Source organism: Aspergillus terreus, genomic scaffold (genome assembly GCF_000149615.1).
Source record: "Aspergillus terreus NIH2624 scaffold_15 genomic scaffold, whole genome shotgun sequence".
NCBI lineage: Eukaryota > Fungi > Ascomycota > Eurotiomycetes > Eurotiales > Aspergillaceae > Aspergillus > Aspergillus terreus.
This window is the reverse complement of record NT_165938.1, coordinates 1136883-1152327: the sequence shown is the minus strand read 5'-3', so window position 1 is coordinate 1152327 and position 15445 is coordinate 1136883. Positions and strand designations below refer to the sequence as shown.

Sequence of the window (15445 nt, the reverse complement as noted above, 5' to 3'; positions counted from 1 at the left end):
TTCTAAATCGATTAAACACCCACGCCTCCCAATATATAACCTATCCTAGTAGTCCAAACACGGTGCTTCTCTCTAACCGCGAGGTTCTTTAGGAGATTTGGGGTCCCCCATTTTCCAGATAACCTCCGTGGTTGCCTGAATCCCCGAGTTCCCGTGCATGCTGACCTGGATAATCTTATTAACATAAGGGTTGCGGGTAAGAGCAGGATACTCATAGCCACCCCAGGCTGCATCCTCCGGTACTTTTGTGCCATCAGTACCATGGGTGGGGGGGTAAAAAGTAGACTATCTTATCTGAGACCTCAGCAAAAGCTTGAGATAGGCGCTTCTGGAAGGAATCCACCTTAGCGTGGCCGCCCGGCAGCAGTGCTACCGCTTGGGCTTCGTACCAATCCCGATCAACAGTATTGTCAAAGGCGACAGAGCCACGCCCCTTTTTTATGTTTGCCTTGTACCAATCGGTGGCCCTTTTATAGCTGACTCGCCTTGTAGGTTGTTGTAGAAGAGCGAGTCCTTGTAACCGACCTGCTTGTATTCTTTAATCTTAGTAACTAGGTCAGCCACGGATGGGACTTCGCTGTTGCAAGCCCACTTCTTGGGGTTCTGCTTGCTAGGAACACAGCCTCGTTTTATCAGGGCTGGGGAGTCGGTCACATCGAGAGACTGGATGTTCGAATTTGGGATAGCTGCTCCTTGGGCGATGGGGCTCCAGACCAGCAGGAGTAGGAACGAAATAAACAAGAATGGAGTAGCCCTCATGATAGCCTTAAAGATAAACAAAAGAAATCAATAAGAGACTGAAGAATCATGAAACAGAGCGTAAATAGTGAATGTAGTGAAGGATAAAAGAATGTAGAAGCTTTAAAGGTAGTAGGCAAGTGTCAAATGGAATATTTCTACTTGATTTCTGCCTTATTTCGACTAATATCAGCATTCCTGCTGCATCCCGCAATATGACTGTTTGCAGCAATCTCATCAAAGTAAGCTTATTTTAAACCAGAGATCAGAATAAGCTTATTTCAGAAATACTATTAGTTCCGCCTGAATCCAATATATCACCAAATACTGCCTTGTCATCCCAATAGATCTATATCATCATCCCGGTGATCCCGGTAACTGATTCCTGAATAATGAACTACCGTCGCTCAGGCATGATTTTCGCGGAGACCATGAAAATCTGGTATATGTTAATGGCCACATTGCGCTTAGGACCAAGGTTTGCTTTCTTTCTATCTATTGAAGTTACCAATCAGTAAGGAGCGAACTGTTTTAAGTCGCCTTTGCATTCGCAAAATAATATCGGGAAAACTAGGTTAATTAGGGAAAAACCGATACCAAGGCTTATTCCAGATGTCCTCAAACTTAGCTACAGTTGCCAGGCCATGTGCCCCCTGAGAAATCACACTCATTACTGCAACACTCCCAATCAACTTCACACTATTTCACAGATATCAGTAATTAGGTGACCAGCATACTTTGGTGGTACTTACTCGATATCCTTGAGGCTTACATCTCTTTTCTATAGTCTCTGGAGAGGCTAATGCGAGCCCAGCAATCATCATATACACAAAGAATAAGATCTGTACTTTAGGTTGCATAGTGAAGAGGGTCTTAAATTCCTTTTTGCTTGCATATTGTTGAAAAAAAAAAAAAGGTAGAAGATTTCCACTCGAGCAGCGGACAGTGGCATCTATTTATATTCCCTAGGTCTGGGTATAACATAGAGCTTGATATACTTTTTATTATATTTTAGTCTAGTACTCCTCCTGGTTTGCTAAGATAATTAGCTTATTGGTACGCATCATACTGAGGTTTCTAAAGTGTATTTGTGCCCAGATGTAATACTCTATTCCAAGCTGCCGCATGCGGAGACAATGTAGGAAATGTGCGCAGTAATATTTCAAATAGTTGCGATCATCACTTATTGTATAATTAATTTGTATAAAGTAAATAATATAAGTTGCAAGGTAGTAACTGTAAGAAGTAGGCGTACTGCTTATTAATTATGTTACATATACATGAAGGTGTATCGGACTTGCAAGACAATAAGAATAGTTAAAGTATTGTTATTATTTTTGAGGGAGATGACATGAATATAACGCCACTGCTCCGGACTAGATCATGGTTATCACACCTCTAGACCAGCAACTCAAAAAATACCACACATTGCAGCAGTGGGTCTTCTTCCTGCAAAAGGATCTATGAATTCAAGTATGTTCAGAGTGGTTGAGACAGTGACAACGGATGAACTATACTAAGCTCCCCTTTAAGACCTACTAAATTTGGGTTTACTTGCAGGCCCAACAGAAACCAGCCCAGGCATAGCATGCTCTCAAGTATGCGGTGTGATTGGTTGTACATAGATCACTTCGAACCTACTATGGTTTTTATCAGAAGAAACGGCCGCATACTTTTGCCATGTGTTAGTCGGCTGCATGTCTTGGTTGTACTTCGCAGCGAGTACTATCACTTACCTTCGATATCGAGAGCATAGAGCGCCTCTTAGCTAATATCATCTGCAGTAAAAACAGCTCCTCATGCATTCTACTCGCGCATATTAGCAAGGAGAACGGCTGCGAGAAAACGTCCTTTGACCACTGCCCTGTGTAACTTTGACCCTACCAAGCAGGTTCCGATGAAGATCTTCGTGATTGGGCCACTTGGTGCTCTACCACTTGCTGTAGAGCATCTGGATACCATGAAATGCAACTCAACGGCTATAAGGAAGAATGGTATGTGCTTTTCTTGATATCGCTAGACTTACAACTCGGTGTTCACGTCACGAGCCCCCACCAGGTCCAGTATATCGTCCTCTCAGCGGAGAGAGTATATAAACAGCGTGCAATGCATGATTTCCAAGCCGCCCTTACTCAACCAGGACAAGTATCCCGGGGTACGAAGTCGGATGGATGATTTCATAGCGTGAAATTTGCCACCTCTGTGCTGTAAAGGCAGGACCTTAACTAATGAGTATATCATGGCAGGGTACATATCAACTACACCCTTAACGTTCACATAAGCGGTATTTTTCTACCCTGAAATCGTCAGTACCTTTGGCTTTGGGAGCAAGCTCTGAGAAACGAGTGTGGTTATTCTGGGTATCAACCGTTCGTACCCACCATCCTTGTCTAAGAGCTCTACGATTCATGACTCTTCCTAATTTCCTACCAAAATGTGCGAGCTTGTAGGTACTGGGACTGGCCTCTATACACCAAAGACCTCGCCACCAGTGCACTCTTCGACGGTAGCGACGCCTCCCTCTCTGGCGACGGAACATACGACCCAGCCGATACCGGCTTTGACATAGACGGTGAGATCCTCCCGCGCGGCACGGGTGGCGGATGCGTTAGCTCTGGACCCTTCCAAAACCATACGCTTCACTTGGGACCCTTTGACTATAACCTCACAAGCAGGGACAGTCTTCCTAGCTGGGCGTTCGCTTATAATCCTCGCTGTTTCACCCGCAGCCTCAATACAGAAGTCCTCGCACGGTTTAACAATCAAAACGCCATAGATGCCCTCCTCGCTTCTCAGGATATAATATCCTTCCAGCATGCACTGGACAATTTTCCGAACCCGCAAGCGCGCGTGGCTGGTGTCCATGGGGGAGCGCACTTGTGCCTTGGGGAGCCAATGCAGGATGCCTTTGCGGGGCCACAGGATCCGGCATTTATGCTACATCATGCTATGGTGGACCGGCTGTGGGTGATGTGGCAGGATGCGGATAGGGATAGAAGATTATATCAGACCAACGGGACAAGCAGTATCTTTAACAAACCGCGAACAGCAGAAGTGACCCTAGGGACGAAAGTTGAGTTTGGAATTCTGGGAATCAGCCAAAGCGTGGGAGACCTGATGGACTCGAGGAGGTATTGCTATTTATATGAGTAGCTGGAGGAACGAGGGTGGGTACAGGCATGTCGTCCTTTGGTCTATGCACTTCTCCGGCGCCGTCAGCTTGCACACACCTGAGCAGAAGGAAGGCAAGACAATGTACGTGTTTTGAGGTCACTATTATATATGCCCAAGCATTCGCAGAACCAATATTCGAGCGCTGGTAACCCTGAAGCCTCTATCACTTACTGCCACACAGTCGTGGTGATAAAGTTACTCAACTGTGGTGAGCGCCTAGCTATCAGCACCCATGCTGGTCGGAAAAAGTCCTCCTACGCTTGTCGCCATCTGTCGGGCATCGAGATGGTCCATCGGACCAGAGTGGTTGAAGTCAAAGGGCACTGCGATGTTACTATAGATAGTGGCAGACCTTGGAAAGTCAGTGTCAAAGTTAACTATGTGTCAAAAGAGCTATGGAGAACTGAAGCGGACGGTGCTAGCTCTGAGCCACACATCCAGGGCGGAGAGAGCAGGCCGGAACATCAACGATAGACCAATTAGGGGCGCATGGATGTCCGGTAGATTCAAGTCTACTCGGGTAGTCCCTACGGGGATTAGGGGCGCCCCCCTTCGGGCCGGACCGCTAAGTCTAGCTGTCTGCTCGGCACACAACCACACTATGCGTCAGTAACCAGTAGTGCAACAACGATATCAATCTTGATAATATGTGTGTTCCCAATACCTTGATAATTGATATGTGTTGCAATGGATCCTACGGGCTCACTTGAATTCAGAATATAAGTTATTCGAGCATCTACACTGTGAGGATCAATGCTCACTGCTTAAGAAAGATCTTATAATGCAGGACGATCTTGACGTGATGGGAGATAGTTTATATGATGAGGATGTGAGGATTATCATTCTTTTAAGGGTCATTGGTTTGGAGCTTGTCTATGAGCCTTGGCAGAGGTTTTCCCAGCGACCAGAAGCTACCTAGTAGGCCTGGGTATGGTAGAGTGATATATTTTTAGTACGTATAACCAACCTAGGTTTGCAACGTTGGCAAACAAACAATATCTAGGGTGACATAGCATAGGACATCTGCAGGTTTGTGTAGCTTACTTGAAACAAAGCAAATAGGCATTGGTCGCTTAATGTAGCCTTTTTTTTGGGGGGGACAAGAGGTGGGGCACTCAGCCTGGATATATAGTGGAATGGCGCCGGAAGTACACATTCTCGTTCATTTCGCGCCTCCAATTCAATCCAGTTATGACCTCGACAGTATAACTATGCGAGGAATAACACTACTTCTTTTGGTGGGCGCTGCTGCCAAACCCGGTATGTTCCTTCCTATTGCCTCTCAGCGCAGACCTTAACCACGGTTGCAGCCATCCCAAACCAGGATGCCAGCACGAGTATCCAACAGTCCACCGACTTGGATACATGCAGCACTACATCGACCAGTAGGCAATGGTTAATCATATGTGGCACTAGCATTTTCTGGCCAACGTCAACCGACTATTTCTATGGCCCCACCACAGGCCCGAAGGCCTCTGCAGTGTCCTGCAATGCCGCATGGGTCCAATTTGACGAGCGTGCCAGAGGACTAGAATCTCTGGGCGCCACATCCACGTCCACCTCTTTCCCCTCATATATCACCAGCACCGGAGCTTGTAACACCAATATCCGTGGCGAAGGCCTTCATGACACTCATACTGGTCCAGTCACCACTCTCTGTGATGGGGTTCCACGCGCACTAGGCCCTCGAGAATCTATAACGGAATTTTGGCCTGGCACTGGGCCTTGCAGCTCATTCATGGTCACCGAGACCAGCACTACATTAGTCTATCGGTCGCCTTCACCCACACCGAAGTGCAAACTGAATACACGAGATTGCATCCCCGTCTGGCAGACCTACAATAGTCTACAGCAAGCTTATTATTCCTCCATCACGACAGAGATTCCCGGAGATACCAAGAGTCCTATTCGACCGGGAAGGTGTCCATCCACGAAGCGTACCACTACGACCGCCGATGCATGCAACAATTGCCATTATCTCCCAGATACAGCAACCCTTTTTTACTGGCCTGTGAGTACCGTTAGCGGTGACCTCTGTCTGCAAAACGGAAGCACTGTTCCTGCCACTCCGACAGCAGACGGGCCTAATACTGCCGTTGTTAACGGGAACACCTTCGTCTCGCCAACCGTTTACGTCTCATTCACAAGCATCTACGCCAGGGGTAATTCACGTTCCCACCCCAATGGTGCCTGCGGCGACGATCACAAAGATGTCATTATTTCAGTCGATCCCGGGTCAGTCACATCGTACCGTCACCACACCAACGCGAGATATCCAAGGATTGGAACAGCATATCCCTTTAACTTTGCCGAGTTTCAACCGCATCCGGTCGGGAATTACACGATGTCCCTCATCCCATGGGAGCAGTATCTTGGGGGGTCGCAGTGTGTTCTGGGAGGTGGTGGTTGTACCATGATTCGCGACGACTATCTCCCTTGGATGGAGATACCAGATGTTATGACGCAGATTGATCCCCGATGGACTTCATGCCATCGATCATGGTATTTGCCACCGGTCAGTCTAGTTCCACTGGTGGGTGGACTCGAGCCACAACAGACAGGCGTTGCAAAGGCTACCCAAAAGACGCAGGCTGCTCCGATGTCCGGACTGACAGCGCCGACTCCGAAACCTACTCATTGAATCTTGGTGGAGGATGCCATGGTCATTGCAATTCTTGAACGTTGAACGGTGTTGCCAGAAGATACCTGTCGGACTCTAGCTCATGGAAACGCGCTCTGAGCTTCGGGTAAGGGGTATAGGAATGTCGACCCGACTAAATTCACGCATTCACTATGTCTGGGTGTTTCCCATGCTGTTTGTGATGCGTCCCTTCATTTTGAATTATGACTGGCTCGAAAATATACCATATTATGGAAACTTTATGGTCAATCTTAGGACCGACCTATGGATGTAGTACTGTATCCCTTGGGTATCACTAAAGTTGCAGCCAGAAAAACGATAATAGTGACATTTCAATATCGGCAACGGTGGTTTCTCACCGACCAACCTATAAACACAAGGCTGCCGGAAAGGACGGACATGTTGTGGTCCTGTAGAAGCTGATGGGTGTAGTGTTCTGGCGGGACAGCTAGCGGGTGAGGTGGTATCGACCTCCTAACATACAGACATCTACGGGGTCGACATATGGCGACGGAAATGATGTTTCCTTGCGTCGCCAGGGTCATTTGACTCTGCTACTCGTCTTTACCGCAGCCTTGGTAGGGAAAACCATGGCGGTGACTGCGTCCTCGCTGTTCAGCATGAAAGACACGCTTCGACCTCCGGTATTTCCAGGAATCTCCCAGGGCACTAAGAATACCGTCGAATATCTCTCAATACTAATGAGGCGAGCTGAGAATCTTCCTGTGTCAGCTCATGAAGCTGGCGGTGGCGTAGCGTATTGGGTCATCTGCTTTGCAATGTCTGTCTAGCCGCCGATATGCATGCTGCCGTATATTAAGCATGCTAGGCTTGATATTTCCCAAATCCCATGTGCTAATCACGAAAGGGAGCCTAGTTAGATAGAGTGGGATAACCAGGAATTTTTCTGCCTGCTACCTAGCTGTGGTACTTGGAACATGACGTTTAGGCTAATTACCCCAGCTCGAAGCACAGTTGATTCTAACAACAGAGAAATATGGTCAGGCAGTTTGGCAAACCTTCCACCCCCGCCTCTATGGCTAGTAATAAGTGAAGTGGCAATTCTTTGTTTACTAGCTTGTGATGAATTCGCTACTGCACAAATCAGAGGCGATAAATTGGTTTTCAGCTGGCCACTTCAAGAGTTCAGCCCTGTCCCAGCGTTCTAATGCAAGTCTCAGCTCCGAGGAACACCTGGCAAGGGGTGTTACCTGTCCTCCTGGGTTGCATTCGACAACTGACTGTCTAGGGGGTAGGGTTCGTTTGACGGTATGCATATCATTGGCGGAACTAAGTACGCCTCACGGGTTTGGTGGCGTCCTGAGTAGCAAACAACTATAATCGACAATAATAGCCGAGAGCAAGAAAATGGCCTGCTTTGTCACACTCCAGTTATATAAAGTAAACAACCCAAAGGCATAGACGTCACTTCTGGTAGATACATAGAAGAGGTCAAACAATACCAGGTCCATAGCTATACTATCCAGCTTCCACCACATCAGTCACACTAGTCTTCTGTGAGTATACACTCTGCACTGCTCGCTTATTTCAAGGGCACCCTAACACCTGCAGTGTTACAATGGCCTACACCATCAACCTTACTGTCCGCAATCGCACTGGTGATACCCTCACCGTTGTCGAAAAAGCGTGCTGGCACTACGCCAACGGAGGCACCTGGACTGAGCGCCACGGCCAGCATATTTTGTCCATGGGGGGTAGCGGTACTTCCGGAATGCTCCGTTTCCAATCGTCCTCCGGGGATATGTTTTCTGTTGTCCTAGGGATCCATAATTATAAGCCATGGTGTGATGTGCAGGTGAAGCTACGGGACGAAGATACTACGGCTACGATGCTTCCGGAATACTACAGTGGGGGCAAATTTTCGAACAGAGCGAATCCTGAACTGAAGAACGTCGACGTGAGCGAGAATAGAGGGCTGGATTTGGTGTTTGAGACGACTGAAGGCCATGAGCTGTCGGCGGTTTTGGATTATTTTGAAGTATGGAGGGCAGTTCAGAAGCGAGTGTACTAGCTACAAGAGTTTGGCAAGGCTTTAAGGACATAGACAGGCAATAGCTAGCAGATTTATGTTCCCGCTGGACACCTGAATCCGGAAAGAAAAATGATCTTCGCTAACTTGGCCCCGTAAATCATTTTCGACAGACGAAGGCTTGGGTATAGGTGATTAGGCGTAGTACCAGCGGGCCGTAGACTAAGCTTCACTAGCCATGCAAATCGTTATTAGATAACTGAGTGATATGGGGTGTTAGAAAACTCCTGGACACTGTTTGGACGGCCTTCTCTGCTCCTCAAACCCACGTAGTCTAGTATCTACTGCCGTCTAGATACACTGCCAATTATTTGCTTTCGTTTCCAGTATTTATAAGGCTGCCTCAGCAATAGTAACTTCATTCAATTGTCTTGCACCACCACCCAAATACACTGTTATGGAAGTTTACCCAGCTGCAGGGCCATACAGCCGTGATAGGGGGATAAAGGAAACCCATTGTAAAGTGTACAAGGTGCATTCTACTGTGCTGTGACGTTCTATTTACTTCACAGTCCACCTCACAGTTGGCTAAAGGTGGCTCAACCCCGCAAAGAGGCTGTCCGAGGCCCCCTATCGAGGCTTCTATATAGCCCTACGACGAGGGGGTACCCTCGGGTGGGCTGCGATTGATCACTCCGGTCACACTGCTGCAATTACCCCAAGTTTAGCAGCAAAAAGTGCACATGTGATATTTTATAACAGGCTGGGTATGCTTGCTGGCCAACACATTTATCCATGGCCTTCCAATCGCTCTGACCGTACATGCGGCTTAGCTCACACCCCCGACTGGTTTTGAAGGATACTGCCGATGCCCATAGTCAGCGAAAATGTATCCAGGCGGTCGCCAATAGGCTGCATAGTGGAAGATATGCTTGTGATATCGTCGCCTATGTCATGGAGTTCATCCCTAAGACACATGGAATATCTCTCCGCAGAGATGCGCCAGGGATCCTGAACTTTTTCGATCCAAACCCCTAGAGCTAAGCTAGGCTGGTGTTGAGCAAGCTTTCTTTCTGAGTCTGATTCGAGCACAGTCGACAGGTTGTCCAACAGTGCCAGTGCAGTATTTAACCCCACGAGAGTTAGCCGAGTCATGCTTTTCATATATGTCGGCGATATATCGGATCTCGGCCCCGTGTGCCCGATGTTGAGCATTTCCCGCAGCTTCAGTAACCGAGCCTTACTGTCAGAAATTCCGCTTAATAAACCGGCTATACCAGAGGATGAATCGGTGGGCGAGCACAATATGGATTTTGTGCTTACGCAATACCCCGGACATCTGGCAATCTCGTTGAACGTGTGATCCATTATAAGCGTCAATTGACTAGCTTGCCCGTTTTGTCCCCTTTCACTGGGGATGGCTTCAGTAATTGATCGCCATTCATCGTTTCCTAGGAAGCAGGGCTCCCCTAGGACAAATGCCTCTGCAAGTAAAAATGGCCTGATGCAAATCATTAATGTGCGGCCCATGCCAGACTTATGCGCCAAAGGTCCGCGGGCGCACATAATGTAGCGGATTCCGCGCGTATGGGATATCCAGGAGTTTACACAGCTGCCGTCCAGGACTTCATAACCACCTAGTAGAACACAGGCGGCGAGAGTTTCGTCTGCCAGCGCGCATGGTGACTGCAACAATGATCGAAGATGGTGAAGTCCTCGGCCGTACATGTGGCGAGCGCAGTATATACTCTGTTTGCTCTTTTGTAGCGTACCCATTTGGAAGGTGATTAGAGCCCGGATGGCCCACATCAGGGCGGGTGTGCTGTTAGGAGATTGATTTCGTATGAAATCCATCCAACCCACGTCAACCCGGAAGGAGAATGAGGAGTGGATGCGAGGATAATGAGAGATCAGCCAACGGTAGAATGATTCTTTTGTTTGTATGGTGAGTGCCTCATACGCAAGGCTCGGCGCGACGATCTCGTCAATGGTAGGGCGTGGTGCCAACAACGGTCCAGTATACTGTTTCCTTGTCACTGTCTGATGACGTCTCGTAGGTGCACCGCCGCTCTTTTGGGCTTGTCCTAGCTTCTGGATGCGGATATCAAGGGGGCGATGATAGCCCAAGCAGTCGATAGCACTTTTAGTGCATCTTTGGCATTTAGGACGGGTTTCGTCGCACTGTGCTTGTACATCGGTGTCAGTGGTGCATCTGCCCCTTCCCCGCCTGCTACTTCAGAGTCCAGATCTACTGACTTTCACCTTGCGTCTTATGCAGGTACGACATCCCGTGCTATGTGGAACTCCAACCATAATCAGAGCAATCGTCCGAAGGGCGATGTAAGGCGTAAGATGATGGGTAGAACGAGGTAGTGTGATGACGGATATGTATGGTAGAGAGGAAGATAATAAGAATATGGGGCACGTTCTAGTCACCTGATCTGACGCCAAGCTGACTGCTGAGATTAGTATCGTCCGTTTTCCACCTAGCCCAGTCACATTGGCCAAGGAAGCACTCCCGCTAATAGTTGCTGTTAAAAACGAGGCTTTAGCAAAAGCGAAGCCACGGGCAACCGGAAGGACAAGGAGATCTGCATAGTCCATTCACTGGTGACCTCTTTCAGGGTGCATCAATTTGCACCTGAAGAACTTCCTGCTACAAAGCAGACACACTGCACAAGCAACAAACATTTAGAGCTATCAACTCTATGGGAGGTGGAAGCTTAGTTATGTGCATGAGGTAACCCCAGAGCCCTACAGTTGTGAGGCCATTATTAGCATGTTAACGGTGCGATTGTCTTCTTCATTGTCCCGCTTATAGAATTTCGAAGCACTATTCATACTTCCATTTCGATTCTTTGTTGGAACTTCTTGCAACTTCACAACCTGTCAACTCTCGTTCGCATCGAGTCCCTTTCCACTTACATCAAACACAGGGTGCTCCAATAGGAACGACCTTGTACCCCTTCCACCCGATATATTTATGGCAGATATCCCATTGATTGCGAACTTCATCAACCACTCGCATACTGCATTCACCATCCTCAAACATGCAGAGATCAAACTGAGCACGCTCTGCTACTGGGCTTTTCCACGACAGACTGTCAACCTCAGTCAGATTGAAGTCTTGATTGTCAATCCTCGTGCATGGCTGCGCCCTCGTCCCAATTGTATGATACAGATATAGGCCAAGGTCAACATCGTCAGGGTTGCACCCGGGTTTGAAGAGATAAAAATCCCACTATCCATTGTGAATTGGAATTATTAGTTTGCAAGCACTCTTGTGGGGAGTTATATGTAGAAGTGGACTTACGTTTTTATATGCGGCGACTGGGTGTCCAGCCAGGGCGACAAGGACAGAAGCAAGAATCAAGCGCATTTTGCAGACCAGTTTGAATACCGAAGACAAGGCGGGAGAGAAATAGGATGAATGAGTTGCTGTAGTCGCTACTGGTATACGAATATATATATTCCCTTTCAGCTGCTGCGTCTAGAAGCCCAAGCAAGTCAATGGCTAGCGCTTACGCTGTGTAGGCTGCATATACGAGCACTACCCCAACACCAGTAGTACCCCATAAAGGTGTTGGCTAGTCAAGGTGGGTTCAGAGCTTTCCCCACTGTGCTGTCGTGTGAACCGCGTACAATATATCTTTTGACAGCATGAGCAAGAAGTTTGTGGTCAAATGAACGACATAATCGCTTATGGATTTAGAACTTCCTCTTCATACTGCAGAGGTACACTGTTTTCTTTGTCCTGCTGCTACCCTAGTAATCATATGGGTCCGAAGCGCCACTGTCGCAGATTATCTCGGTCTATTGGGAACACGACACAGTCCCTGGTGATGCCAAGGCTGACATACGAGACATGCTCCTCATCCCCAAACCAGAAGCGTCCGTTACCGAGACTCTTTGAATGTAGATATTGAGGTGATACAAGTGAAGCTTCGGGAAGTTGTGCGGAAAGATCCCAGTAATATTTTGGAGTACGCTTGTCTCGCAAGACGAGGTCTGGAAGAGTTTCCCACCTGAAAGACGTCTATCTAGGAGGACCAGTTAAAGAAACTAAGCCCACACCTCTACACCTCCGGGACATGACGTGATGGCCTCATATCATCGAGATGTACTGCACGTCATTTGCAGACAAGCCAGGCTAGAATGTTCTCAAAAAGATCTCTGTTGATTGGTAACACATTGTCACAATGAAAGCGTACAGGATGCCACAAGCAAGTGGTCAAGGTGATCTAGGATATTACAATCGTGTCCACTGTGGATCAGAGCAAAGCCTCACAATAGTACCCTACTCATGCCACACTAGCAGACCACTGCGAAACAGTCAAGGTGCTCTGAGAACCGGTAAAGGGTTCAGTACCAAATTGTAGGTCTGTGCTCTGTTAGCAAATATAACCAGGGCAAACAACTGCAATGTGTGCGAAAACATACTGATCAGGTACTGGGAGCTTGCAGGGAAAGAATAGCTGTCGGTCAAGTGGGTGAAGAAATCCTTGATATCCGTGTTGAAGGAGGTGACAGGGCTCGGAGCGACGAAGCTATACACGTTCATGTCGCCGTTCATGCCATTCCAGACTTGCCAGGTCGTGCCGCCCACATCAGCAGTGCCCACCTGGGATCCGATTGGTGCGACATCTCCATACCGACCAAGCCTACGAATGAATCCACGGTCAGCAAGACATCACAAAGTCAAAGATATCCGACACGACACGATGACGCACCAGATCATGAGCTCATAGTCGCCGCTGTAGGTGACATGGTTGATATCGGCGGCGGTGAACAGATCATACGCAACATCTGCCCTAATATCGGTGTTGTCGTAGCTCCATTTGGCGGTGGTGGGAATACTCGAGATGTCGCTGACGAACTTCTTCTCCAGCTGCACGCCAGAGTTCGGGTAGCTCTTCACCGAGTTCTCGCCCCCAGACCAATTCCAGGTGGTGTGCCACGCAACACCGTCACCCGAGACGCCGTCGAAATAGGTACACTGGGATCCCGATCCTGAGTCCTTCCCCCACATGTTGTTGTTGATGGTGTATTGGCCACTGGTGTGGGTGCCATATTGCTCGCAGAGCTCCTGGGCAGCAACAGCTGCGGCCAGAGAGAGGATCGAAATGGTCTTCATGCTTGCTGAGTGGAGACGGTTTATACGCGAGGAGTACCAAGAGGCTACTTTGGTGACTTGATCGATGGTACGGAGGAGTGCGAACCGAGCGATCTTTATGTACCTGGCTTGATACTTCCCGCCTACGGAGATGTTCCCGATAGATGCAGGGACTAGCTGGATCATACGAGATGAGTTTCACCTGATCGCGGGCTCTCATGGGTATCATCGAATAGGGATTCATCCTCCGTGTGGAAAGGAGCAGGGAACATGTCGATCATACATCTCCCGTCGCAGAACCGTGTTGACTTTTTAGCCAGTTCTCCGTGTGGGGATAAAATTTAGCCTAAGCCCACGTTCAGCTTTCATGCCTTCTTCACGGAGTATTCCAGCTGGTTCTGCAGAAAAACCCAATTCAAACAGGCATCTAAATAAATAATACTATCGATGCGACAAATGATGGCGGTCGTCTACGCCTATTCCCCCCGGTCAACGATTCTCTACTTTCTTCTCGTGTCCGTATCCAAATTGATGCGGAAGCAAGAAGGTCCAAGTTGAAGCCTACGGAGTACACGGAGTACCCACAGAGGGCCAAGATACGATTTGGTCTGCAGAGTGGCTGCCGGATCTGAGGATCTAACTCTACGTCATCGGTAAACAGGATCAGACGGAGTACTCCGTATTGGCTTGCATCATACGTCCTATACTCGTTCGATATGCGCCAGTCCAGGTGCCATCCATTTCTTAGAAATCTTACTCAGCCTTTCACTCCTTGCTTCAAACTCCTGCGTGCCCAGGCTGTGAGACGCATTCAACTATGCTTCCTCGGCGCAGTCCATAGATCTACCACATAACACCATGCAAGAGAAGATTAAAAATTGAATCATAGAAAGCGAACATACATATAACAAACACTAGCAAACTTTCAATTTCCCTTGTTTTATAATGGGCGTATCAAGTTAACCAGTCCACGAAGACGGATAGTTACTTCGGAAGAACTTCGGATGGTGAGCCGATGGGACCCGCTGGATGTATGGGATAAACAGCTCCAGCCCCAGGGTGGTAGACCAATGGTCCACCCTGGTCTACTATATACTATATCTAGCGAGGAGGAGGCGATCAGAGTACGTGTTAATCAAGATTACGTGTTAATCAAGATTACGACTATACGGGGCCCCATTAGAGTGTCCACACTTTTGGTGGCCTAGGGGTCATTTTTACGTCTGACAGTGAGCTTCTCAACTACCTATGTAGGCAAGATGGAAAAAAAACAGTTTATTCCGCCCGAAATACTCGCAATCCGTCTCAGCCCTCATGCAAGGCCAACCAGTTCTCTAACGGTCAGACAAGACAATAGAAGGGAGCCAGTAGAGGAGCGTTGTTTGCATGTACACCTGCAGGGAGGGAACGTACTGCCATTCGGGAAAGTCATCCATCTCCCGGCGTCAACCAACGCCATGAGCGCGTCGGGTACATCTTGGTCTTATACTGCTTTCCCTGCAGATATTTCTCGTCTCGTTCTGTGGTACCGTCAGACCCTTCCTCTTCTCCGGACGCCTCGAAGCATCTCCGAACCCTACCTGACCCTCTCACCAATGCCACCTCCCCCAGAAGAAGGCACCTGTTGTGCATTTTCCACTGAGGATCTTTTCTATCCAGTCCGCCCTCAAGATCCCACCATCGGGTCAACACTATGGCTCTCCCATCCGCGCCACAGTCTCTCGCGTCGATTTGGTAGTCGAGCCGGCAGGTGAGACAACAAAAATCATCCAAATCGCTCGATACGTCC

At 48.3% G+C, this 15445-nt stretch overlaps 6 protein-coding genes across 6 annotated transcripts; 2 read left to right on the top strand and 4 right to left on the bottom strand.

The window, feature by feature from the left end:
* Positions 1–72: 72 nt before the first annotated feature.
* Positions 73–759, bottom strand: ATEG_09899 (uncharacterized protein; the record flags this gene model as incomplete). The annotated part of the gene is made up of 2 exons (XM_001218520.1): positions 73–242; positions 456–759. The coding sequence occupies 2 exons, from the start codon at positions 757–759 to the stop codon at positions 73–75; spliced, it is 474 nt and encodes a 157-aa protein (XP_001218521.1).
* A 2055-nt stretch (positions 760–2814) lies between these two features.
* On the bottom strand, positions 2815–3603 carry ATEG_09898 (uncharacterized protein; the record flags this gene model as incomplete). Its single annotated transcript, XM_001218519.1, has 2 exons — positions 2815–3030; positions 3280–3603. The coding sequence occupies 2 exons, from the start codon at positions 3601–3603 to the stop codon at positions 2815–2817; spliced, it is 540 nt and encodes a 179-aa protein (XP_001218520.1).
* Positions 3604–5123: 1520 nt separating this feature from the next.
* ATEG_09897 (uncharacterized protein) lies at positions 5124–6553 on the top strand (the record flags this gene model as incomplete). Its single annotated transcript, XM_001218518.1, has 2 exons — positions 5124–5172; positions 5223–6553. The coding sequence occupies 2 exons, from the start codon at positions 5124–5126 to the stop codon at positions 6551–6553; spliced, it is 1380 nt and encodes a 459-aa protein (XP_001218519.1).
* A 1579-nt stretch (positions 6554–8132) lies between these two features.
* On the top strand, positions 8133–8585 carry ATEG_09896 (uncharacterized protein; the record flags this gene model as incomplete). The annotated part of the gene is made up of 1 exon (XM_001218517.1): positions 8133–8585. One exon carries the CDS (start codon positions 8133–8135, stop codon positions 8583–8585), a length of 453 nt encoding a protein of 150 aa, XP_001218518.1.
* A 2884-nt stretch (positions 8586–11469) lies between these two features.
* Positions 11470–11922, bottom strand: ATEG_09895 (uncharacterized protein; the record flags this gene model as incomplete). The annotated part of the gene is made up of 2 exons (XM_001218516.1): positions 11470–11784; positions 11857–11922. The coding sequence occupies 2 exons, from the start codon at positions 11920–11922 to the stop codon at positions 11470–11472; spliced, it is 381 nt and encodes a 126-aa protein (XP_001218517.1).
* A 922-nt stretch (positions 11923–12844) lies between these two features.
* ATEG_09894 (glycoside hydrolase family 12 protein) lies at positions 12845–13677 on the bottom strand (the record flags this gene model as incomplete). Its single annotated transcript, XM_001218515.1, has 3 exons — positions 12845–12924; positions 12984–13204; positions 13274–13677. The coding sequence occupies 3 exons, from the start codon at positions 13675–13677 to the stop codon at positions 12845–12847; spliced, it is 705 nt and encodes a 234-aa protein (XP_001218516.1).
* Positions 13678–15445: the final 1768 nt, after the last annotated feature.